This window comes from Artemia sp. Qi Xiang Cuo, chromosome 11 (assembly GCF_049724085.1).
Source record: "Artemia sp. Qi Xiang Cuo chromosome 11, ASM4972408v1, whole genome shotgun sequence".
NCBI classification, from domain to species: Eukaryota; Metazoa; Arthropoda; class Branchiopoda; order Anostraca; family Artemiidae; genus Artemia; species Artemia sp. Qi Xiang Cuo.
In genome coordinates, this window is record NC_142804.1 from 49,788,224 (window position 1) to 49,815,958 (window position 27,735).

Sequence of the window (27,735 nt, forward strand, 5' to 3'; positions counted from 1 at the left end):
AATGTTTACAAACGATGGATTTGTTTAAGTAAAAAAAAAAAAAAGTTCAGAAAAACTCATTTATGTAAAAATGGCAGGTTGTGGAAAGCTCCGGTTTAATCTGAATTACACTGTAAAAAGCTCCATTAGTATCTTATATTGTAATTCTTGAACTTAGCAATAAATTTGGTTGTGTTCCGCAGTCTCCGTTTCGAATATTTAGGACTGTTTGAAAAATACCTCTGGCTACGCCACTGTATCACTTCCCAATTCCGGATCAATTTTCTTCTTTTCTGCAAGTTCTTTGTTTTTTGGACAGCCATACTGATTCTTTTGGCTGTTTCATTTGTTGAATAAAATTTTGGATGGTATATTTACATGTATAGTTAATAAAACCTAGTCTTTTATTAAAAGGGAAACGTTTTATTTTCAATTTCTGCTCTGTTACACTTCTTTATTCTCTTTATATATAAATCGGGACGACATTTGTTGATAACTAAAAGGGTGGTTGCCGAATTTGGCACGTTAGCGGGAGCAATGCTGTCGTTAACAGGGTATGGAAATCAAGACATACCCACCACATAATTTTTGAACCGGGACAGCTGGTTAAATGCTGGCGTCCCACACTTTCTGTCATTCGTGTCCGTTTAAATGCTTTCAAACTTCAATTAATGATTGTAGCCAAAGCGTGAATTGTAGTAAGTCTTTATTAAATTATTGTTAGCCAATTTGATGAAGGTAATATGGACGAAGCTCGATATACCAACGAAATTTGTAGCGCGCTCTTATTGTTTTGAATTATTTATCTGGCACTAAATTCAGCTTTCCTTATTTCCGTTTTTTTTTTATTAGCCTACTTACAGATTTAGTGTTGGGCGGTAACAGGATTTTACTAGAGAAGGGGGGGGGGGTTGTTATGACAAAAAAGTATATTTTCAGGGCGATTTTTTTTTTTAGGGAGTGGTGTCTTCAGTCATGCCCAATATGGGTATGTGAAAGAAACTGTTTTTTTTTACGTTTGAGCGTGGAACACTGATGGATGTAAGAAGTATCATTTATTGGGTGGAATGTGATCTGGCGGGAATGTTAATGTATTAGACGGCTATCAAAAAAAAGTAAAAGCAGAACAGGCAGACTACGGAAAAGGGTAGAACTTGGGAAAATTGTTTATGTGTGAAGTTTCTGGAGGGACAAAAGGGGAAGGGTGTACGACCCGGCTCTTCTCTGCGTTTTTCTTATCCGAGAAAGACAGTAGTCGGTTCCGGTTTTGAAGCTTTTGAACCTTCTTAAATTTAAGAGGGCTACAAATTTTGCAATTTACTTTTTCATTAGTATCTCCTTTAAATAACTTTATCAGTAGACTATGCAAGGAAGAAAGTTTGTATTTAAGATGTGAAGAGACACATAGGTTTGTGTAGCGCAGAATATACGCAGGGGGTATCTGGGCCTATATCCCCCTTAAAATTTCAAGATTCTTACCAATATACCTTTAGTTTCGTGTATATTTTAATAATTCACCTGTTTTGTTTTTTCAAAGTTACCCCCACTCCCCCTGGAAAATTTCTAACATATGTTCCTGATTCAACACGTTCGATGGAGCTGCTTTATATGACCAAGAAAATACTGTGATTTTAATGCACAAAAATATAGATACCGCCGATAATAGCAAACAAAATGATAGATAAAGAAGAGAAATGAACGAGACAAAGAAATTATCATCGGCCTGACATATCTGGCATTTATTTTGCAAATATTGTCCTTCGCTCGTTTTTAACGATACAAAATACTCAGATTTTTCTTTTTCGTCTTCATTAGCCAATTTGGTCTTAAAAATTAATTTGGCTTTATGTCCAAAAACTCTCGAAATATTGATTTATTTCTTTGCATATCTTTTGCTTCTGAAGATAGGCTGTTTTTTTTTTTTTTTTTTTTTTTTTTTTTTTTTTTTTTTTTTTTGATGCATCGGATCTCCTTTGTATTAAATCATTTTTTTTTTGTATATACAGCAGACAATTTGATAAACTTGGTTACTGGTGCATTATATCTAACACGCCGCTATACACGAAAGAAGTCATGTTTGGTTAATGCTAATGAAATAAAATAGGATGAATATATAATAGTTTAGAAACAAATTTGGGCTATATATTTGCACATTAGGGGGATTGGGGGACAAAGCATAGCATATATTAAATACGTAACCTACCCTAACCTAAGTACCTCTTCCCCCCCCTAAACCCCAAAAAACAACAGTTTAAATATTGTAAACGCAATAAGCAATCACGCTTTGCAATCCATTTATCTCTTGCAAATACCCGTTTAACGGGTTTCCATTTGTATTTCCTTGTACAGTCTATAGCGCTGTGTTAGATATATTGCACCAGTACCTAAACTTGCTTTATTTCGTGGGCTTAATAAAACTTATATTATAAAAACAACCAGACGCTTATACAGATGGGAGGGGGAGAGCACTTGGAATCCATACTCCTCAAAATATCATGATGACTGGGATTATTGCCTTAATTGTCCATACTTTTCACTTTCTGCTTTTCTATACGCCTCACTTCTACAATAAATTCCTGCACACATGGATGTAAAATCGTCGTTGAAAATAGTCGCAAAGAACAAAAACTCAGAACTCATATCTTTCCTGGAAAATTTACATTGTGTAATATCGGTTGGATAAGGAAATCGTGTAAAATGGGTTATTACGTAAATTAATTGGTACTTGTGCATTATATGGGCCTTTCTAAAAAGTCAAGTTTGGTTAACGCTGATGAATAAAATAAAATAGGTTGAATATATAATAATTTAGAAACAAATTTGGGCTATATATTTACACATTAGGGGGATTGGGGGACAAAGCATAGCATATATGCTTAGCCTAATCTAACCCTGAACTCCAAAAGACAACAGTTTAAATATCGTAACGCAATGAAAACCACATTATGTATTGCATTACACTATAGCGGTCTCTTGAATTAACCCGTCAAAAATGGGTTTTTCGTGACTGGTTTCCTTGTTAAGGCCCATATAGTAACCAAGTACCAATTAAGTAAAATAGATTTTGGGGGGATGAAGAAGTTGAGAATTGTTACTTCGAGATGGCCCGCGTTTCATCATGCCTCTAGGATTAAGGTAGTGGATTTTCTTGTGAAGTTTTCACAAAACTTTGTCAAATAGCTGATCTTCTTTTATTTGGTCTTAAACCTTTCATTAGAGCTTTTTATAATTGGTCATATTCCTCTCATAGTCTCAACTCCTGGAGCTTTCCTTTTTCGCGCAGGGAAGCGAGGATTGAAATTTGCTCTTATATATTTCTAGAAAGCTAGTCATCAGCTTGCTTTTGTTACGGCGACTTCTTATCAAGAAGTCTTTGAAATTGCTTTTGTTTTACACCTATTTTGTATGAATTCGAACATAGAATTTCTATGTAATACTAATGTTAACATTACCTGTGATATAACATTAGCTATTATAATCCGTCTACGAATTGACAATTCTTAATGTATTAAGATCGCTTTGGACGAACGCTTTAAGATAAGTTGTAACATTCACTACTAGTGAAGCCTCGAATTAGGATACCAAAATTGACTGATTGGACAAAGAATTCCTGTGCATTGAATAAGCTTTACGTGTTAACAGTTCAGTATTTCGACGCTCTTTAATTCGAATCTCTCATCTCGTGGAAGCCCGCTTTGAATGTCAAATTTGACCACATAAGATTATCTCTGTTATATATTGTTTTGAATTGGGATATAAGGTTTCTTTGTTCGGAGCATTAGCTCTAGTATTCGTTGGTACATTTTGAGGTGGTGCACGGTCATTTCTCACGAACTTGTTACGTTTATGAAGCGAGGTTTTACGTCCTCGTTTAGTGAAGATCTCACTTAAGACTAGGAATTACACATAAAAGATTAATCCAATTTCCTTCTTTTTTATGTGGATTTGGAACTGGGTTTTTATCGATAACAAATTAAGCTGTTTGGCATTCGTATATCGAATAAGACTATACATATCTATTCGGGCGTAATAATACTGTCTTTAGCTCATAAAAGAGAAAATTCTCGATGAAAGATTAGTTCTGAGGATTTCTGCTGAAATAGGTAGAAATTTATGAAAGTAGATTCGCCCAGGCGGATAGAAATTGACAAGATTTCGTCTTAGGAGATGAAGGGCGGGGACAAAGTCGAAGATTTGGAGGATTCGATTGACCATGCTTACATAGATTGAAATCATTGAGGTGTTCTATCGTGTTATAGCTTCAAGGTGATGAAGACATTCCGTTCCCAGGAGCTTAATGAACAGTCGCTTGATACCTTGTGAATGTTTCTTTCTCTGACAGATCATTATCATAAATATGTTCAGTGAAATTTGATCCTAGGCCTGGCATAAGCTTTCTTAGTCTTGTGTATGATGATAATCGTGTGCCAAAGACATTCTGTTTGCAGAAACTCAATGGACAAGTTGTATTTGGTTATGGTATATTATAAAGGAGTTTTTCTGTGAAGATGATGATCATCAATATGAGAATATGTACTGATATGTCATTATGTACTGAAATAAGAGTTCGGCACTCAGTTGAAACGGTCTATGCTCTTACTTTGTAACGTGCTAACGGGTGCCAAAGGGTCATTAATACATATCAAGACTTCAGTGTTTGTTTTAACTTTTCATTCATCGGGGCTAGTGTTTTATTTTTCGGAAAGCAAATCAGCCTGCCTTGAACTGTTTTGTTTCATTTCTATAAATTCAGTTAAATATCAAATACTTATTAAAAGGATTTCAATTTGTACTTGGATTTACCCAATCCTGAACTGGATACATTTAAATAGCCTTTATCCAGGTAGTTGAAAATATTTGAAGGAGGTGACTCAATTTTGATGACGAGTGTAAGGAACTCTGGTAAATTTTCTAACTTGCTGATTAAACATCAATCTTAAACAGGTGTCACCTTGAAACAGGTCTTGATTTACCAAAAAGTTAGGAAAATTGAAGACAAGCTTAAATTGAGCATTAGTTGAAATATTTGAAGAAAGTTCTGGAGAGCAATCTAAGCATTTAGCCGATTCAGTCCCGGGATTCAAAGATAAGACGCCATATTCATGTCCATCAAACCCCAGATATATACTAAGGCTAGATAATACACCGTTACTTAATACAGTGGTCTATTTAGAACTGATAAATCGTCAGTAAGTTTATTGCTTGCGTTTCATGTTTCTAGAAATAAGTGAAGTTATGATATTTTTTCTGCTACTACCATCATAGGCCTAATTTATCCACTTACAAAAATATCTGTATTGGGTAGACGAAACTGGATCCAAATAACCAAAATCCAGCATTTTTTGTTCTCTGTCTTGAACGTTCGGCTAATCGGTAGAAAAGTGTAGCCTATATCCTATTCTACGGAATCATTCCAAAGTGTGCATTATAACGCTGCAGAGCACGTTATCTAAGCTTAGAATATCTGTCAGTCCTGCCGCATTCGTCAAATTAGATATTCGGCATCAACCGGTTTGGATATTTGTCAATCTTACATAGCATTGTAGTCTATATCCTATTCAACAGAATTATTGTGATTTCAGCTTCACAACACTGGATATCACGTTGTCTAAGGTTAGAAAATGTGTCGAGATTGCTGCATCCATAGTTAACCCAGTTTAGATGCTCTTTATCAACCACTTTGGATATTCGCCAATCTTCCGTAATAGTGTATCATCCTAAGACTTGTAATTTTCATTGTTTGCCTTTCATTACTGTGGAATTAGGTGAAGGCATCATATTTTCTCAGGTAAAAATACCTCTTTCGCAGAATTTAATCAAGGGAGAGTGCTAAGAAAATCGTGGAATTTTCCATGACTCGAGGTGTAATAGGACAGAAGAGTGACAAATAAGCATTTCTTTTCTAATCAGTGATATCGGTTTGGTTACCAAACTTATTGGCCTTCCAAGGTAGTATTCGAGGTTTTTTTTTTATTTGTTTTTCTCGTTAGGTATTCAATATGAAGACAAGTATTGGTGCAATTGTTGCCGTTTTGATCAGCTTGTTCGTCTTTGTCAACGCGGATGGTAAGTGAATTCCTTTCTTTAACCATGCTTTGAGGGTCTGTCACAAAACCAATGTTTGAAGAAAATAAATTGATTGATCATTCTCCCTAAATAAACTCCGAGAATATGAGGCTAAGAGGGACATTTAAAAAGCTCCTGATAAACGCGATTTAAAAGACAGTAACTTCGATAAATTGTTTTATTTTTCCACACATGGAAATTTTTTGTTTCTACACATAGGTACACAGTCACAATTTTAACAGGAGTCTCGATGAATTTCTCTTTGGAGGAAGCCTGCAAGCGACTTGGAACTAAATTTGAAACATTTTTTTTTATTATTATTATGCAGTCATTTTTTTGGGGGGGGGGGGGCGGGGGGTCCCTGTTTTTTTTTTCTTTGTGCAGGATTCCGTGAATATTTTTGCCTGTGAACTTTTAAGAAAACTGTTTGACTGTACAGAAACCATTTTTTCTAAACAAATAATCATTGCAACTGTTCTTTTATAGCAGAATAGTTTCGTCTAGTCACCAATCGTCACGTTGAGACGCACTGTTTTTTGACTTGGCTTGTAGAAGAAAGCAGAAATAGAATACTTTCTGGTTATATATATATATATATATATATATATATATATATATATATATATATATATATATATATATATATATATATATATATATATATATATATATATATATATATATATATATATATGTATATATATATATATATATATATATATATATATATATATATATATATATATATATATATATATATATATATATATATATATATATATATATATAGGTACTTGTGCATTATAACTAAACCAGCGCTATAGACTGTACAAGGAAACCAGACATAAAAGCAGACAAACGGGTATTTGCTAGATAAATTGATGGCAAAGCGTGGTTTCTCATTGAGTTTACAATATTCAAATGATTTTTGGGGGGGTTTAGGGGGGGAAGGTACCTAGGCTAGGTTACTTATTTAATATATGTTATGCTTTAACCCCCACACCCCTAACGTGTAAATATATAGCCCAAATTTGTTTCTAAACTATTATATATTCAACCTATTTTATTTTATTTCATTAGCATTAACCAAACTTGACTTCTTTCGTGTGTTAGGTATAATGCACCAGTACCATATATATATATATATATATATATATATATATATATATATATATATATATATATATATATATATATATATATATATATATATATATATATATATATATATATATATATATATATATCATGTATTATATTTCGTTTTGACCTACTCAGCTGTTCAAGCTCAGTCTATATTCCGTGCAAACAGTCGATTTCGATTTATTTACCAACTATGATTTTATTCTCGGTGTCAAACCTAAAGGTTGTATCTGATATTTCAATGCTTCTAAGGTATTGCAAAAGCCATTTGCTTTCTGGTTCTCAAAAGGAGGGTAAGCAGGGCGGTGTAGGTAAGAACGATCAATGTGTTATTGAACCTTCCTTCCCCTGCTGATCTCGCCTAAGCACTTTTTGTGTTTGTCTAAAAAGTATGAATATGTCAAATATGACACAAGACCTAAAAAATGTTGCGGGAAAAAGGTTTTTGAACACGACATTGACGATAACCCCTACTGTTTCGATTGGTAAAACCAGTGGATTTATTACACGTCTCCTGTTAGGTCTACTCTTGGTTCAAACACAGATTTATAGTTGCGAGAGACTTGTTCTATCAGGGAATTTTTTCTGACTTTCGATAGTCGTTCTATTCAGGTTCAAACGTTTCAGGTTTTCTTTTTTCAGTTTTAAAATTTTTGTTGTAAACAGATCTCTTTTTTATACATGATATACGACCATTTGTTGTTGCATTAACTAGTCCATGTATGAATCTTACAATTTTTAGTGGCCAATAAGAAGCTCTTACTTAGCGTTGAGAATTTCGTTTTTCAGTTTACATTTTAGTTCTAAGAGATACAAATACTGCCACTCTTAAAGGCTGAAAAAGTAATAATAATAAAAAAATTTAGACTAAAAATTTATAAAATAAATAATGTATTGCACTTCTGCTCAAATCTCTTCTGATTGTAAGTATTCCCTCTAAGAGGAAACTGTTACTCGTTTTCAAACTCATATGTTAGCGTCACATCATAGTTATCAGATTAGCTATTGGTTGATAAGTGTTACCGACACTACCGATTATGTCTAGGAGGTAATTAGACGGCTTTAAGCTCGTTTATATCGCTTATTATTTAAGGCAGTCAAGATTCAAAACAAGAAAGGAAATTATATTAGAAGAAAGAAAAGAAATGGGAATTAATGGACAACATCCGAAGATTTCAATAATGGAAGAAAATTTGAAGAATGTAAAGACCCTTATTTTCTCACCGAGTCACTCCTTTTATACCGATTCTTGATTTAACTTTGTTCTTTACATTGAGTCAGCAGTTGTGTCAATTCTCGGAAATTAAACATAATTTCAAAATAGGGGAGGGGGGCAATTTTTTATTATTATTTTTTTTCAATGGAAGGGCCCGAAAAATCTGTTTTTCATTGAAATACCGAAAAAAGGTATTTCAAAAATCTAGGTGAAGAGGGACAAAAAATGGAGGGCCAATGTTTCGCCCTGCCCTCTTTCCACAGCAATTGACACCAATGTGGGTCAGGATTTTACTTGTTTTTGTACCAAGTCACGCCGTAGCTTGTTTTTGGACCGGCACTGAATGAGTACTTAGCTCGTTTTGTTTCATATCAGCATGCGGTTTGGGCTTCAATCGTAATTTTACTGAAATTGAATGTTTTTGCACGGTTCCAGCTTCAACAAAATGCAAAAAGTCTACCTTTCTACTAAAAATTAATGATGAAGCAGGCGGGATGGAAGGGCCTAGTACGCAATTTGCGTTTCTAATCAAACGCATTTAAGTTATTTGCGAGAATTTGGTTTAAGTATGTGCAACATGCCAATCTTTCTACTAAAATGTATCTATGAAGAATGCTGAATAAGTCGGGAACCTCACCCCTAAAGATGTATGGGTTGCGTTCCCCCTGGGGGCATATTTCGAAACTTTTGGCTATATGAAGTGAAATGGATATATCGTAATGTAATCCGATACCATGATGGGTTAACGACTCTCAATACGACGTCGTTAACAAGACCGGCTTACGTGCAACGATGCCTAATATGTGGAAGCTCTCTAGCATTGGTGACTCTGTGCGTAATCGTATTAATGTCATCAGGGCTGATCTTTTTTTCTTTTTCTTTTTTTTCTTTTTTCTGTCTCAAATATGGAATCTCGAATTAGACCCCGGCGCCGCGCCGATAAGGGAATGCCGGTGGCGGCGGGGCCTATAGGGGGGACTTAGGAAGAATTTTCCGTGCAGGAGTTTTTCGTGGAGGGAAGGAATTTTCGATGTAAGGGGAGCCGGACTTCGCGGCATTATTTAAAACGATCTGAAATTAAATAAAACAAAAAAACTTGTTTTCAACTGAAAGTAAGAAGCAACATCAAAACTTAATGAACAGAAATCATTTTTGATATGAGGGGGGTTGCCCCCTCATCAATACCTTGCTCGTTTTTTTTATTGGGGAGGAGGGGGAGAGCAAGAGCTATGGTTCTTATGGATAGGTTTTGAGTAAATCCTCTTTTATTTTGTATTTATTTTTCTCCCAGAAGAAAGATCACGGATGCGTGTTTATTTGTTAGTTTTTGTTGTTGTTTTTTCTAGGGGTGATCGTATGGACCTAGTGGTTTCAAAATATCGCGAGAGGGCACATTCGAATGGAAATCAAAAGCTCTAGTGCCCTTTTTTAAGTGAACAAACAAATTGGAGGGCAACTAGGCCCCCTTCCACGCTCATTTTCTCCCAAAGGCACCGGATAAAAATTTTCAGACGGCCATTTTTTCAGCTTAGTCGAAAAATCTAATAACTATGTCTTTAGGTGTAAAAGGACCCCCCACAGTCCCCGGGGGAAGGGCTGCAAATTGTGAACTTCGCCCATTGTTTACATCACAGTTTATATAATTATCCAGTAAGCTTATCGCAGATCATTTCTGGTCTGCGTTCTCGGTGCGAACAAAAAGCTCCTCCCACTTCTTCGTGCAGTTATGGATCAGTGTGTTTGCGTCAATCAATGAGAAATGGTTACAAATTGCATTATTCGTAATAGCGGGTTTCCACTTGTTTCCGATTGTTTCGCGTCTGACTTGTCTACCCGTGAAAAGATCTGATTCCGCTTATGTTTCTATCTGCAAAAACGTTCTCCGGAGCACTCGCACCCCGGTCCGGGTTCTTATAATGGGTGAGATAGGGAATGATCATACTGGATAATTATATAAACTGTGGTTTACATATAGTATTTGTTAGTGGGAAGTATACAACTATTTTATTTATTTATTTTTTGGGAGGGGGGGGGGGTGGTTGGAGTGGATTACTAAGGGGAAAATCGTCCTGGGGGAGGGAAATTTCTGTTGAGTGAATGTTCTAGGGTAAATCTTACACTGGGGGGATTTTGACTGAATCACTATACGAAATTCTTTTTAATTGTCTTGCATTCTCTGCCAAATGTTTTATTTTATCCGGGGGGGAAATTATCCGGGGGCTCCTTTCCGCGCGTTTTGTTTCCTGGGATCTAATTTCCACGGAAGGGGGCATTTCTGGAGTGATCGAGATGCTGATTAGGGATTCAAGTCTTATTCCAATGAAAAAATGCTAAGGAGAAATTTTCAGGTTGAATCCCCCACAAGCAATTTTACAGAGAGGGGGGATTCTCAGCGAGGAAGGAACTGTCAGGAGGGAATTGGATGGAGGTACACTTTACGTTGGGTAAAATTTCCACGGAGTTTTCCGTAAAACGGAGGGATATATTTCATAAAGGATGAGCCAGATTTACCGTCATTATTTAAAAAACGAACAGAAATTATTTCATATATGAAGGATTTCCCCCTCCTCAATACCTTACTCTTTACGCTAAAGTTTGACTTTTATTAAAATTGAAACACAGGGGATGTTTAATTAGAATAGGAAGCTTTTTTTAAAAGTGTTAACAACTTTAGCATATAGAGCAAGATATTGAGAAGGGGCTAACCCTTCATATCTGGAATAAATCTGCCCAAAATTAATATGCAAATTGTGTTTTAATTTTTCATGCACGGTCAGCCAAAATCGAACCTGCATTAGTTGAAAAAAACACTCAGAAATTAAATAAAAAACTAGTTTTTTAACTGAAAGAAAGGAGCGACATTAAAACTTAAAACGAGAAATTATTCCGTATATGAAAGTGACTATCCCCTCCTCAGCGCCTCGCTCTTTACGCTAAAGTTTGACTCTTTTTCACCACTCTACTTCTAAAAACAATAAAAACCTTTAGCGTAAAGAGCGAGGCGTTGAGGATGGTACAGATTCTTTCATATACGGACTAATTGCTGTTCGTTTTAAGTTTTAATGTCGCTCCTTACTTTCATTAAAAAAAACTAGTTTTTTTTAAATTTAATTTCATAAACACGATACTTTTGTCAACACATGACGAACCGTGTATATTGCAATTGCATCTATCTGGTTTATATCCAAAGCAACAAAAGGGACAACAATTAATAAACAAGAGAATAGTGAAGAATAAGAGTATACAAAGTAACATTTGGCAGGGATAGTCACTAGCGATAAACCACTAGGGGTGGCACAGTGATTGGGTGCTTTTCGGAGATTCGGGGAACCAAATTTTTTCGGGGAAATCGCCGAAAATTCGGGGATAGTGCAAGCTCTGCTTGATTTCTAATCAGAAAAATCGAAATACTTAACCATACGAGAAAAGCTCCGGCTTTGCGGTTGATGCAATAAAGAATTGCCGCAGTATTAATTCCAAGTCAGCCGAACGCCACTGCCTCTGCCGGCGGCGGTCAACCGGGCTTCTTGTTGGCGGCGTTCGGTTGATGCGCCGGCTTGGCGCCGGGGTCTACCTCGGATCACGCAAGTGTACAAGAGAGTGGGCTGTGTCAAAATATTGAGGATTTTACGGTTTGCTTTGATTCCTTATATGTGTCTTTTGATTTTCTTTTGAATTTGGTCCCTCCTTCCCTAAAATTTTACCCCCACCCCCATCAGAGTGTATTCCAACGTATGTGACTGCTTCAGTTGATGCTACCGCTCCAAACACATCAACACGAAATAAAATAAAAGATATGAGACTACTGTATTCTAATTTTGTTATTTCCATCGGAGAGTGGTCTCGGGATTGTCGGCAAGGGACATCAAACGTGAACTTTCCTCCCAAGGAAAGAAACCATGTTGAGAAAACTCATTAGAAAATCATAAAACAACCCCTCTTGAGTTTTATCAGGTTTCGGCGACTTATCAATACTGAGAATATTGCTAAGGAGGCGTTTTTCAATGCTATTTAGCCTGTATAGGCTCTGAGTGGAAATGGTGTGGTTTTTAATGTGTATGTTGTCGTGCCAATTTTGTATAATATTTTTTTATACGTAAGACGACAATTTTATATCTTTTTATAGTGGAGATTCAGCTTTATCCATTTACCTAATTACTCTTTTTTTAATTTGCTTTGTATCCTTTTTTACATTTGAAAAAAAAAACCGTTGAAAATTGGTGGAAAAAGAATAATTATCCTACATTCTAAGCACATTTAGATCATATAAGAAAGAGTCTAAGTAAATCAGAATTTTGACTCGATGCATGAATAGAACTGAGACTAAAAAATCCAACGTTATAGGTACCTTGCCCTTTTCGTACAAGTTGCAGCCGTGAATTTGTTGCAAAATCATATATTTCAGAGGAGACATAAACCTGAAGAGAGGGATGTAAGAACACCCAAAATCAGAACGTATTAAGTATGAGGACTAGTTTCCACCAGTGAGAGTTAGGAGGTACTAAGTTGTATTTGTGATATGATATCACTCATGATCACACAGGGGCAATCCTTTCTAAGATTCTATCAGTGTAAATATAAGAGACGGAAACGAAAATCAAAGGTGAAGTCCCCTCGAACGGAACTAAATTATGTAGGCAACTACCTAGAAATAATAATACATTCCCCAAGTCCGTAGCCAGAGTATCGTTCTTGGGGGAGGGGGGGGGGGGGCTACACAAAAAAACGCATTGGTTTTGCCATACTTATACCATACATACTAGTTCCACCAAAAAAGTCTTTAAGTAATGTCTTTTAAGAAATATCTAACTGAGAATCACTGTAGTTTTATGCAGTTTTTGAATATTACTTACTTTAATACGTTTATATTCGAAAGTTCAGTAAAAGGTAAGAAAATATGCGCTTACCCTTGAGATAACATTATGTCCCAGTTTACCCAGTCATTATGTCCCAGTTATGGAGGGTATCGTGATAACTGGGAAAAAACGACTGACTCTAGACTTCTGCCATTTTCAAAAAAAAGCAACAGTGCTAAAAATCGGTAAAAATTTCTGGAGAAGCCAGAATGTATAGGCTATCGTTGGGTCTTTGAAGCGTTTAGATAGCTTCATCGGGACTGGAGCAATACCCAAAAGAATTTTTTTTTTGTGATATCACACTCTGTCGACGTATTAAGTATGAGGACTAGTTTCCACCAGTGAGAGTTAGGAGGTACTAAGTTGTATTTGTGATATGATATCACTCATGATCACACAGGGGCAATCCTTTCTAAGATTCTATCAGTGTAAATATAAGAGACGGAAACGAAAATCAAAGGTGAAGTCCCCTCGAACGGAACTAAATTATGTAGGCAACTACCTAGAAATAATAATACATTCCCCAAGTCCGTAGCCAGAGTATCGTTCTTGGGGGGGGGGGGTTACAAAAAAAACGCATTGGTTTTGCCATATATCAATACTGCTTTGGCTATACGGACGTGCGTATATCTATCCGTAGAATAGGTACGATATTTCTGGAGTAATATTTGTTTCTCTTTTTGTGTCCTGTTCTTTTGGTCACGATTTTCTTATATCACTATGCTTGGGCTATACTTTAGTCGGCTGAAAATATACATTTCACTATGAAAAAAAAAAAAATGTCACAACACAGTTTGTGAGTTGTGAATTTGTCAAACTCCCTTTGCTTTTAGCTCTTCCTCGAACTCCTACCTCCTTCCTCGAACAAAGCTATTGTTCTAACCCCAAATGGCATACCCATCGGGAATTATTCTATATATATTTAATTACAATACTTGTTTTTAATTAAAAGATTTGCATAGGAGGATATTCATTTGTTATAGTACCGTAGTATATAACCAGAGCTGCTCCTAGGGGGTGCAGCCAGGGTAACTACCCTAGGCGCCACTTTGCTCACATTTGTTTTTACTTTGGCTCGGCTTTTTTTGCTTATATTTGAGTCGGGAAGGGGGCACTGTAATTAATTTTCCCCCTTGCACCACCCACCCTAGGTGGTGTGTCTGTATATATGTATATATATATATATATATATATATATATATATATATATATATATATATATATATATTTATATATATATATATATATATATATTTATATATATATATATATATATATATATATATATATATATATATATATATATATATATATATATATATATATATATATATATATATATAGGTAGACACAAAGTGACCAACCAGGTTAGAACATTCACTCTCTTTGTTCGATAATTTTCCATAAGGTAACGAAATCGCAGGGTAATGATACCAACTTAAAAAAAAAAAAAGTCCAGCTTTCCTTTCTTGATTACGATTACTCTACGGTTTTAACAAACAATTTAGTTTCTTTGAACAGCTAAACATAGTCTATTTTCCTTCTAGATATTCTAACTATATTTACTATATTTACTTAAAAAAAAGATTTTGTCAGCTATATTTTAGGTCAAAATAACCAAAATCATTAGATTGATGTTTTGTTTCTTCTCAAGCGAAAATTACCCTTGAAATTTGTAGAAATTCCTTTTTGCATCTTTATGCAGAGAACAGGGGTGTCGTACCCCTAATAATTTGGAGAAATAAACTATTATATATCCCATGCCCCTTGACTATCCGGATATGGACCTCTCTTCCCCCCCCCCTATAAAAAGCTGGAGCTATTCCCCTGGTAGAGAATAGAACAAAATCCTTGCTTCCTCCCTCTATTTTCCCGAATTGGTATTCTTGGCTTAGGGGAGACCGGCCATAACTGGGACAAAAAAAAATCTTTTGGGTATTGCTCCTGTCCCGATGAAGCTATCTAAACGCTTCAAAGACCCAACGATAGCCTAAACATTATGGTTTCTCCAGAAATTTTTACCGATTTTTAGCACTGTTGCTTTTTTTTGAAAATGGCAAAAGTCTAGAGTCAGTCGTTTTGTCCCAGTTATCACGATACCCTCCATAACCGGGACATAATGATGGGGTAAACTGGGACATAATGTTATCTCAAGGTTAGGAGCATATTTTCTTACTCTTTTACTGAACTTTCGAATATAAACGTATTAAAGTAAGTAATATTCAAAAACTGCATAAAACTACAGTGATTCTCAGTTAGATATTTCTTAAAAGACATTACTTAAAGACTTTTTTGGTGGAACTAAGGAAAAAATTCACTAAAATCTTCCTGAAAAAAACATTTGCTGGCGCTACTGTCTGTTCCTTCTGATGCAACTGGCTACCTCAGCTTAAGATTTACGCATCTTTTCTCTTCTACAGATGTCTCTTCAGTCCAGCGAATTTTCGCCCTCCATTGAGTTTTTTCATGTCCTATATGGTTATTTTTCCCCTAATTCTTCGTTTACTTATCCTACAACATATCACAATCTGGTCTTATATCGAAGCTTGACAAGCACAAAATCAAATATGCTAACTAAAAAGTCTTCTTCTTCTTCTTTGCTTCCAACATGGAGCACATCTTAATACGCTTCCAACTTAATACGGCTAAAATCGACAGAGGACAAATTTTCAAATAAAAAATTTTCTAAGAATTTTCTTTCAGAGGAAATAGTATATCTTTTTTGTTTTTTATCTTTAATGATGTGTGTTAATGTTGTAAATTGTAGTGTGCGAGAAAATTGCTCTTCTTTCCGGGTATTTAAGTGTAATCTGAATCTTAAAGACTTGGGAATAAGATTTTCAATTTTGCAAGATTCCAAGAATTTTTGCTGGTTAATGATATTAGCGTGTTTTTTGCCTAAATTAATAAAGTAAAAGATATCATTGGTCAATTGCTCCCCATAAGCAAGACGAAAATAGCGACGAAGACCACACTGCCTTTCCATAACAAACAACAAAAGTACGAAGAACAATAGGGAAATCTTTTTGCAAGACAGTGGAGATAAAAAAACCCTTAAGCTCATTTTCCCCATAGTTCCAGAGTGAAATTACGTCATCATGTAGCGTCCCCAAAAGATAGGTTTTAAAAGATACGAATCCAATACTCAATTTTCAGTATGTTCTATATAAATATTCGCCAGTAACCTAGAGAGGGGAACCCCCATTGCTATACAATTAATTTGCAGGTAAAAAGAATTAGGTAATTGGAAATACATTGAATATTTCTTGCATAATTAAAGCCAAGGTCATTAAGACTTCACAGTCTATTCCTGCTGCTGAAGCTTCTATTAAGTGATAATTTTCTTTGATTTTATTTTCTAATAACTGTTCAGATGCTGTGACATCAATATTTGTATACATTGAAACAATGTCAAAGCTACTTATAATTGTATTTTCTGAGATATTTACCTTTTTGAGTTTTTCCACTAAATCTACCGAATTATATACATATGATTTTTGAGAGTAAAGCAAAGGTTTAAAGGCTGTACATAACCATTTCTCAATATTGGATGTGGGGGCTTTCGTACAAGCTACTATGGGCCTTAAAGGAATGCCTTGCTTGTGTAATTTTGGTAGACCATAAAACTTTGGGCAAAAGCTACCGCGGGGGAAAAATTTATTGTATAGCTGTGGATTAATTTTACCATTTTGTTTTAAACTTTTTAGTTCATTTATAATTTTGTTTGCAAATTGATCAGTATGATCGTGGACTTTAGTTGTACATGTTGTCTCATCATTTAAATGAGAATAAATTTTTGTTTCGTAATCTGTCGCATCCAACACAACCAAGGAATTGCTTTTATATGCTTTAGTTATTATAATGGATGAATCTTTACGGAGATTAGATAGTATTTTTAGGTCATACAAATTATCTGGTTAAGGGTTAAGGGTTTTTTAGATCACCTTAATACATACGATAGAGATTTACAGTTTACTTTAGAAATCGAAATCGCAAATAAAATCCCATTCCTACATGTATTAGTTATTCGTAGCTTCGATAAACTCAATTTTACTATTTATAGAAAACCAACACAAAATAATAGATATTTGCATTTTAAATCAAAACACCCCCCACAAGTTAAAAGAGCAGTCGTAGTATCCCTCGTCAGCCGATCCCTAAATATTTTTTCTGACTCCCACATCATAGCAGAACCGAACTAACTAAGGGGCATACTTTTTGGAAATGGGCATCCTATTTCATTTATTTATAGTTTAATTAACTGTAGACTGAAAAGACATTCCCATAAAATTAATGATAGTTTACCAAGTGAGATTTCTGACAAGCCCTTAAACATAATTTACCTCCCCTACATCCCAAAAATCACTACAAATCTTAAAAAAGTTTGCACAAAAAATAATCTGTATGTTAGTATTCACAAATAATTTTAGAATCATAAATTTTCTAAATTCTGGTAAAGATAAAACCCCAGTTACTCGCCAAAGAGGGGTCTATCAAATACCATGCAATTGTGGCAAATATTATGTAGGTAGAACACACCAGAATTTAGAAAAGCGCATACAACAGCATAAAGAGGATATAGTCAAAGCTCTAAATTCTAATATTTCCGCTGTTTTATCTGATTCTGCATTAGGCAGCCATATTTTTGAAAATTCTAACCACAATATACTTTTTGATGAATCCGCCCTTATTAACAATGACCTAGGCATAAAGCAGGTAGTCCGAGAATCAATTGAAATCAGACTTCAGATTAATAATAATATTTCCTCAAATAGGGACTTGGAGGAATATACACTAAATGCTCTATACACAAATTTAATTAAAAATGATCTTACAAAATATTTTAAAAAACCGATAGACATTAACACAGAACCGGTCACAAAACGACCTTTGAGGTTAGCTGCCAAAAAGCCTGGATTAGCAATAAGAACGTGTTTTTAATTTATTTTTCTTTCATCTCATTGAATCGCCTTGTTTTACATTACTTTTTATCAGTCCTGGTGGAACTTCGTTGAAGTAAGGGTACTAGGACTGTTTTGGAAAAATTTTGCTTTTTGGTTTTCTTGGTCGCATGTGGCTGTGTGTCTTTTTTTTTTTATATATTTTTTTCTTGCTGAGGACGGTCCTTTGACATGGCGCTAAAATATTCATTCAAATTATCTCCACTGTCTTGCAAAAAGATTTCCCTATTGTTCTTCGTACTTTTGTTGTTTGTTATGGAAAGGCAGTGTGGTCTTGGTCGCTATTTTAGCATTCACTCTACTTTCAAAGGTTTTAACAGAAGAAAATCGAATTTAGAACTGATAGATTACAGAGAAAAAACCATAAATATGAAGATAATTTGACGTGAGCAAATATTGTAAAATAGGAAGTATAGAACATTTTTGCAATTTTGGGCTTAACTAGCTTCGCCTATTATCTTGATGATAACGATCTAGGGGTCTATATGTGATATGGACATATGGTGGGAAATCAGAAGTTTCCAAGGCGGTATAGTTTATAGATGCCAATCTGGAACATATTAGGAACCTTAGTGAATGACTATTTTGTGTTTTTTTTATCAATTAGCTTTTTGTATGATTTATTGAATTAAATCATGAATCTACGTGCTATATCGTGAAAAATCACTAAATTTAGGAAAAAATCACTAGTTTTACCTAAAAAGTCACTATAAATCACTGGCTCGAAGTAAATCACTAGGCAACATAAAAAAAATCACTAGAAATGGTGATAAATCACTAGGGGTGGCAACCCTGGTGACAAGGAATATGTTTCAGAATATTTTTTCGTAGGAATAAGTATTTTTAATTATTTTTAGGAAAAAATTCTCAAATAAAAAGAGCGATTAAATTGCATGCAAAATGAAATAAAATACTGTAAATTTTAAACGACACGGATTTCGGGCATGGGGATCAATTTATTGAATCAATAATGTATCTAATTATTATGCATTTAATCTTAAAAGAAAATCAAACTTAAACCAAAATTACAGAAAGATTTATTGCTTCCGTAGATTATAACAGATGTAGGCTTGTCTTTATGCTATTTCCTACGCCTTAGAATAGTTTATAGAAAGAGTAGAGATACTCAAAAATCATCCTGTCTGCATAGGTACCACATTTTGATTTTATACCGGCCATGTAAAATGTTCCTCTTTCATAACAGGACAATTCTCCCCCTCGAACTTAAATTCCATACATATTCAGACATTAAAAAAAATAGAATAGCGAAAGAAAAACAAAATCTAAACTTACTATCCAGCCGTCAAACTGACCCTCTGTTTTTATTAGTCTATTCAACTAAATAAAATGAACAGGTTCAACAGGTTTATCCTGTTCAGGAACAGGATAAAATGACCCCCTTCAGCCCCTGGGGAAAGGTTTTTAAGTTAAAAAATTTGCCCATTGTTTACGTATGGTATTTGTTATTGGGAAGTATGCATAGATTTTTCGGGGGGGAGGATGAATTTTCTACCGGGATGATTTTGCGCGGGGACAAGTTTAAATGAGGAGGATGGTTCGCAGGGGTGAACTTCTCAGGGGAAATTTTGTAACTGGGTAATTTGCAAAGATCCATATAAGAAGTTTCTTTATTCTCCAGGATTGATATTTCTGTAAGAGAGGGGGATTTCTCCGTTGAGGTGGAGCCAGATATCCTGGCGTTATTTAAAAAACGATCCGAAATTAAATAAAACAAAAAGTTTTTTCAACTGAAAGTAAAAAAAACCATTAAAACTTAAAACGAACAGAAATTATTTCGTGTATGAGGGGGGTAGCCCCCTCCTCAACGCCTCGCTCTTTACGCTGAAGTTTAAATTTTGTCCTATTTCTTTAAAAAATAGTCCTGAAACACAAGGGTCGTTTAATTAGAACAGTAAGAATTTTTTTTTTTAATGCCGAAAAACTGTAGCGTGAAGATCGAGGTTGTGGGGAGGGGTCAACCCCCCTTAATAATACGTAATAATTTCCGTTCGTTTTAACTTTTAATGATGTTCCTTGCTTTCAGTTGAAAAATCGTGTTTCTTTTATTTAATTAATTAAAAAAAGTTTTTCCACAAAATAGGTTTTTCAAAGAAAAGTAAAGAACTCCATTGAACCAAAAATGCGCAAAAATTAAATCAAATAATCTACTAAGCGTGAAACTACTACAGCATGGGTAAATAAATGAAACCCATAACCAACAGAAATTACAATAAATAACCGTGTCAAACTCAAAACGAGCTGAAAATACCATGAGTAGGGCTCAAAACCCCTATGCCTTCCCAAGGCCAGAACATAATTTGCACTTTACTGGAAAAAATATAAATTTTTTTACTTTTATAACTTTAATAAATCAAATAATATTAAGTGGACTGAAAACGGACTTCAAGGGGACTGAAAACGTACTAGACCATATACTCACTCAATAAGCCAACTACGGGTCGACTAAAAAGAAATAAATTAATCTTATCAAATGTTCATATTGATGATGTAGTACCAAATATATTTTCCCAAATTTCCAGGGGGCGATGCCCTCCCCACTCCTCTCGGCCGGCACCCATGACATCGCCTTAATACATGAACCAGGATATTTGTTTACACATTCTATTGATACATATGATTAACATGCACAGTTTTTTTTTTAAGAAGGAGCAGGCTTTCAATTTTCAAAAAAGAGAGGGTATATGACTATATTTTTGTCAATATTTAATATTGTCTGCTTTTAATATCAATCCTGATATTAACTATAATAATATAAATCTTGCTATTTGTCAAATAATCAAACAGTTCGTGGTAACTGTAAGTAAGGAGCGACCCGGCTCAATAGTAACCGAAACTGTAAAAAACGGAATTTTGATACCAATAGATAGATCAAAAGGATTGGATTTTTATGCTGATTTTAAATATATAAGTTTCATCGAGTTTAGTCTCATCCATCAAAAGTTACGGATCTGATAAAATTGCCTTATTGTCAAAAAAAAGGGGGAAACATCCCCTAAAAGTCATGGAATCGTAATGAAAATCTCACCATCAGATGCAGCGAATCAGAGAACCCGACTGTAGAGGCTTCAAGCTTCTATCTGTGAAAATGTGGAAATTTTGTGTTTTTTGCTAGAAGAAAGATCACGGATGCGTGTTTATTCTTTTTATTTAATTTTTTTTCCCAGGGGTGATCGTATAGATTCAGTGATCCTAGAATGTTATGAGAGGGCTCAAAAGAACGGAAATTAAAAGTTCTAGAGCCCTTTTTAAATGACCAAAACAATTGGAGGGCAACTAGGCTCCCTTCCACGCTGATTTTTTCGCAATGTCACCAGATAAAAATTTTAAGATATCCATTTTGTTCAGCATAGTCGAAAAATCTAATAACTATGTCTCTGAGGACGACTTAAGTAGAGTAGTAAGTTCCATTTCTAGCCGATTATGTTCCTTCCTGTGCTATTTGGGGGGATTACGTTCCATGGCACCTTTCCAGAGCATGTACTTATGGATTTGCTTGCCTTATGTTCCTTGGCGTCTTTCCAGAGACGTCTTTCCACTTATGGATTTTGGTGGAATATGTTCCTTCCTATGCTATTCTAAGGGTTTATGTTCCTTCATGTGCTTTTTGGGGGGATTACGTTCCATGGCACCTTTCCAGAGCATGTACTTATGGATTTGCTTGCCTTATGTTCCTTGGCGTCTTTCCAGAGCATGTACTTATGGATTTGGGTGGATTATGTTCCTTCCTATGCTATTCTAAGGGTTTATGTTCCTTCCTCTGCTATTTGGGGGGATTACGTTCCATGGCACCTTTCCAGAGCATGTACTTATGGATTTGCTTGCCTTGCGTTCCTTGGCACCTTTCCAGAACATGTACTTATGGATTTGGGTGGATTATGTTCCTTCCTCTGCTATTCTAAGGGTTTATGTTTCTTCCTATGCTATTCTAAGGGTTTATGTTCCTTCCTATGCTATTCTAAGGGTTTATGTTCCCTCCTATGCTATTCTAAGGGTTTATCCTCCTTCCTATGCTATTCTAAGGGTTTATGCTCCCTCTCCTGCTATTCTATGGCCTTATGTTCCTTCCTGTGTTATTCTATGGGACCTCTACACGTGATTAAACACGTTTTTCTTATGTCCCCTTGGTACCTTTCCAAGCGAGCGGGATTCCCTTCCGGTTCCTACACATTGCAAAAGCGAGATATTTATTATAAATTTGGAGCAATATCAATCGTTGGAAATGGTTAATGATAACAAACATGTTTTCAACCAGATGGTTTTTTTGAAAGCACATTCAGCATGGCGTGTGTTATTTTTTTCTTTTTTTTGGCAATTGACGTTTTTTCTAATAACAAGTACCATTCATTGCGATCGTGTAGGTGTTTGTTATCTGAAACCTATAGTTTGGGATGCTATTCGGGCTTTTCAGAGCTAGGTTTCTTAGTCTCTCATAGGTGTTTGTTATCTGAAACCTACAATTTGAGGTGTGTAGTCTGCTATTTTTGACTTTTCTGAGCTAGGTTTCATAGCCTTTTGTAGGTTTGTATTGTCTGAAACCTATAGTTTGGGATGCTATTTGGGCTTTTCAGAGCTAGGTTTCTTAGTCTCTCATAGGTGTGTGTTGTATGAAACCTACAATTTGGGGTGGGTAGTTTGCTATTTCTGGCTTTTCAGAGCTAAGTAATAAACTATTTCTGTAAAATCTGAGCTAATAAGGGTTTTTGGCTGTAAACTCTTGTTTTTTGTAAGAAAATTATGGAAAATACAATTCTCTGGTTCAAATCTGAAACTTTAGTCTATTTTTGGATCGAAAAATAAACTATTTCTGTAAAATCTGAGCTAATAACGGGTTTTTGACCGTAAACTCTAGTTTTTTGTAAGAAAATTATGGAAAATACAATTATCTGGTTCAAATCTGAAACTTAATTCTATTTTTGGATCGAAAAACAAACTATTTCTGTAAAATCTGAGCTAATAAGGGTTTTTGACCGTAAACTCTAGTTGTTTTGTTAGAAAATTATTAAAAATCAATTGTCTGGTTCAAATCTGAAACTCTAGTCTATTTTTTGTTCGAAAAAATAAAACTATTTATATAAAATCTGAGCTAATAAGGGATTTTGACCGTTAACTCTTGTTACTTGTAAGAAAAATTATGGAAAAAATACAATTCGTTGGCTCATAGGTGAAAATTAAGTCCAGTTATGGATCGAAAAATAAACTATTTCTGTAAAATTTGAGCTAATAAGGGTTTTTGGCAGTAAATTCTAGTTTTTTGTAAGAAAATTATGGAAAATACAATTCTATGGTTCAAATCTGAAACTGAATTCTATTTTTGGATCAAAAAATAAAACTATTTCTGTACAATTTGAGGTAATAAGGGTTTTTTGCCGTAAACTCTAGTTTTTTGTAAGAGAATTATGGAAAATACAAAACTCTGGTTCAAATCTGAAACTTAAGTCTATTTTTGGATCGAAAAATAAACTATTTCTGAAAAATCTGAGCTAATAAGGGTTTTTGGTCGTAAACTCTAGTTTTTTGTAAGAAAATTACGGAAAATACATTTCTCTGGTTCAAATCTGAAACTTTAGTCTATTTTTGGATCGAAAAATAAAACTATTTCTATAAAATCTGAGCTAATAAGGGATTTTGACCGTAAACTCTTTTTTGTTTTTTGTAAGGAAAATTATAGTGGAAAATACTACATTCGAGTATAGGCTTTTCCAATCTAGGTGAAAATATTAAAGAATCTGACAGTCTATTTTGGATCGAGAAATAAACTATTTCTATAAAATCTGAGCTAATAAGTGCTTTTTTGCCGTAAACTCTAGTTTTCTGTAAGAAAATTAGGGAAAATACTATTCTCTGGTTCAAATCTGAAACTTTAGTCTATTTTTAGATCAAAAAATAAAACTATTTCTATAAAATCTGAGCTAAAAAGGGTTTTTGACCGTAAACTCTGGTTTTTTGTAAGAAAATTATGGAAAATACAATTCGTTGGCTCATAGGTGAAAATTAAGTCCAGTTATGGATCGAAAAATAAACTATTTCTATAAAATCTGAGCTAATAAGGGTTTTTTGCCGTAAACTCTAGTTTTCTGTATGAAAATTATGGGAATACCCCCTCCGGGGGCGGAGGGGGCATTATATAGTGGAATTTGTGAGGAAATTGCTCTACCTTGCACACACACACAGAGACATTGTTACTTACTTACAATTTTTTTTATAATTTCTTGAATGAAATTTCTCTATTGTGTATGCAAGAGGTGACTTCTAAAAAATAAGCATTTTCGACTTAAAATAAAGAGCATCATTAAAACTAAGACAAATAGAAATTATCTGGTATATAAAGTGAACTGCACCCTCCTAAATACCTTGCTCTTTATGCTAGACTTGTTTTTCGATCCAAAAATAGACTAAAGTTTCAGATTTGAACCAGAGAATAGTATTTTCCCTAATTTTCTTACAGAAAACTAGAGTTTACGGCAAAAAACACTTATTAGCTCAGATTTTATAGAAATAGTTTATTTTTCGATCCATAACTGGACTTAATTTTCACCTATGAGCCAACGAATTGTATTTTCCATAATTTTCTTACAGGAAACAAGAGTTTACGGCAAAAAACCCTTATTAGCTCAGATTTTATAGAAATAGTTTATTTTTCGATCCATAACTGGACTTAATTTTCACCTATGAGCCAACGAATTGTATTTTCCATAATTTTCTAACAAAAAACCAGAGTTTACGGTCAAAAACCCTTTTTAGCTCAGATTTTATAGAAATAGTTTTATTTTTCGATCTAAAAATAGACTAAAGTTTCAGATTTGAACCAGAGAATAGTATTTTCCCTAATTTTCTTACAGAAAACTAGAGTTTACGGCCAAAAACCCTTCTTAGCTCAGATTTTACAGAAATAGTTTATTTTTCGATCCAAAAATAGACTAAAGTTTCAGATTTGCACCAGAGAATTGTATTTTCCACAATTTTCTTACAGAAAACTAGAGTTTACGGCAAAAAAACCCTTATTAGCTCAGATTTTACAGAAATAGTTTTATTTTTCGATCCAAAAATAGACTTAAGTTTCAGATTTGAACCAGAGAATTGTATTTTCCATAATTTTCTTACAAAAAACTATAATTTACTGCAAAAACCCTTATTAGCTCAGATTTTACAGAAATAGTTTATTTTTCGATCCATAACTGGACTTAATTTTCACCTATGAGCCAATGAATTGTATTTTTCCATAATTTTCTTATAAAAAACTAGAGTTTACGGTCAAAAACCCTTTTTAGCTCAGATTTTATAGAAAAAGTTTTATTTTTTCGATCCAAAAATAGACTAGAGTTTCAGATTTGAACCAGACAATTGTATTTTCCATAATTTTCTTACAAAAAACTAGAGTTTACGATCAAAAACCCTTTTTAGCTCAGATTTTACGGAAATAGTTTATTTTTCGATCCAAAAATAGACTTAAGTTTCAGATCTGAACCAGACATTTGTATTTTCCATAATTTTCTTACAAAAAACTAGAGTTTACGGCCATAAATCCTTATTAGCTCAGATTTTACAGAAATAGCTTATTTTTCGATCCAAAAATGGACTTAAGTTTCACATTTGAACCAGAGATTTGTATTTTCCATAATTTTCTTACAAAAAACTAGATTTTTCGGCCAAAAACCGTCACTACCTCGAATTTTATTGAAATAGTTTATTACCTAGCTCTGAAAAGCCAGAAATAGTAAACTACCCACCCCAAATTGTAGGTTTCAGGCAACACACACCTATGAGAGACTAAGAAACCTAGCTCTGAAAAGCCCAAATAGCATCCCAAACTATAGGTTTCAGACAATACACACCTACAAAAGGCTATGAAACTGTAGCAATAGAACTTTGATTGTAGCAATAAAAAGCTTCTGGCCGTCCTGATAGCGGTAATGAAGAATGATCGCGTCAAGTCTAAAATTATACCTTAAATTGTGAACTTACACTTTATAGGTACTCCGATAGCACCGCTTATAGCGCTAAAGATTGTGTCAACTAGGCTAGCGCCGCCCTCAATTAATGGGAGAAAATTGAACATGTAGATATATAAATGTGGCCTCTTTTTTCTCGAGCTATCTGGGGATCCGATTCCCTGGGAGCGTTTACCTTGGAGACAAGCGAACTAATTACCTATTATTGGATTAGATGCAGACATATAAAAATGAAATAAACAGATAAAAAGGCAATAGATTTATTGAACTTACATACTTAGGTGCACAGCAATGGGTCACTTCAAATGACAATAACAGTGACAACGATGAAAGAATATAAGAATTCTGTCTGAATGGTCCTGAATCTACATTACGAATCCTTTTAAAAAGCACTTCTACCCCACTATCAAACATAGCTCTTCAGTCCTGCGCTGTAAGAACTGGCTCACCATTGGCTCGAGTGGACCAAGCTTGTGTACCCTTCGTCCAATGAATTGTTTTAATTATTTCTGCTGATTCAAACGTTCACACGGCTCTTATAGTTTAAACTTCCTTAGAAATATTGTGCTTGGCACCTTTTTTATTACCACTATCTTAGCGAAATCTAAAGCTTGATTAGCGCCGTTCTGAGACTGACTGTAATTTTTTCTCTTTGCTGATTAAAGACTTTTCATTTTTGAAACTAGATTTAGCTTAATTGGAGGAAGTAGGAATTATCTTTAGAAAGAAGGAACTTTATTTTGGTATTTTAAATACATCGCATTTTACTCATGGTACATATCACCCTTTCCATCAATTAGTGACGCCCCGTCATTGGTAACTGCTCGCGTTTGGGCTTTTAAAATGTTCGCCATTTATTAACTGTTTCTTCTACATATGCTAAAAATTTTCTCTATTACTTTTCTTATTTTATTCTACATCCCTATCTAAAATTCATCTACCGGACTAAGATTATTCATGGTTCTAGGTTAGCTACTATACTAAGGATTTTTTTAATTTAATTTTTACAAGGCTTTTTTTTGATTTTGATGTCTATATGGCATGCTACATTCTATCTACGCTACATTAAATGAATGACATGATACTACTACACCTAATTCTACTTGAACGTCTAGCGGTACATACATGAATGATTTATAACAAACAATATTGGTTTTACCATATTCACTGGTAACACTAAAACACTTTCACTGTTGGGATTTTTGAGTTACCAAAGTTTTTAAGAAGTAACATATGTAAATTCACATCTATTTCATCACCTTCGAGTCCTTAGTGTACTCCATCCTTCTGTTGCAAATTATTGTCCTTCACTCCTTTTGTCTTGGCAAAAATTTACGTTTTACGTTATGGTTTCTTCATGGAACAGTTCGAGCCTGATTGTGTTCAGACGACAACTTTTCTCTAATTGTCAACTGGAAAATGATGATTCCCACTACAGGTGTTGGCATACGCTATCAGGGTTCATTCTCACCAGCCTTTTTTTTATAGTTCGTAGGGTGCCTTATCATTAAGGGATCGAACACTGGACGTGCGTTTATTTTCTT

At 34.5% G+C, this 27,735-nt stretch overlaps 1 protein-coding gene and 1 non-coding gene across 2 annotated transcripts in view; both read left to right on the forward strand.

The window, feature by feature from the left end:
* The window catches only part of LOC148947084 (roundabout homolog 2-like), a 150,849-nt gene that overhangs the window by 90,168 nt on the left and 32,946 nt on the right, over positions 1 to 27,735 (forward strand). Inside the window, exon 3 of the mRNA XM_089096507.1 lies at positions 5,970 to 6,045. Within this exon, the coding sequence (XP_088952633.1) occupies positions 5,970 to 6,045 (76 nt within the window). The remainder of the gene's footprint in view (positions 1 to 5,969; positions 6,046 to 27,735) is intronic.
* On the forward strand, positions 477 to 603 carry LOC148947085 (U11 spliceosomal RNA). Its single transcript, XR_016142489.1, has one exon. It is a non-coding gene; the product is annotated as a U11 spliceosomal RNA (small nuclear RNA).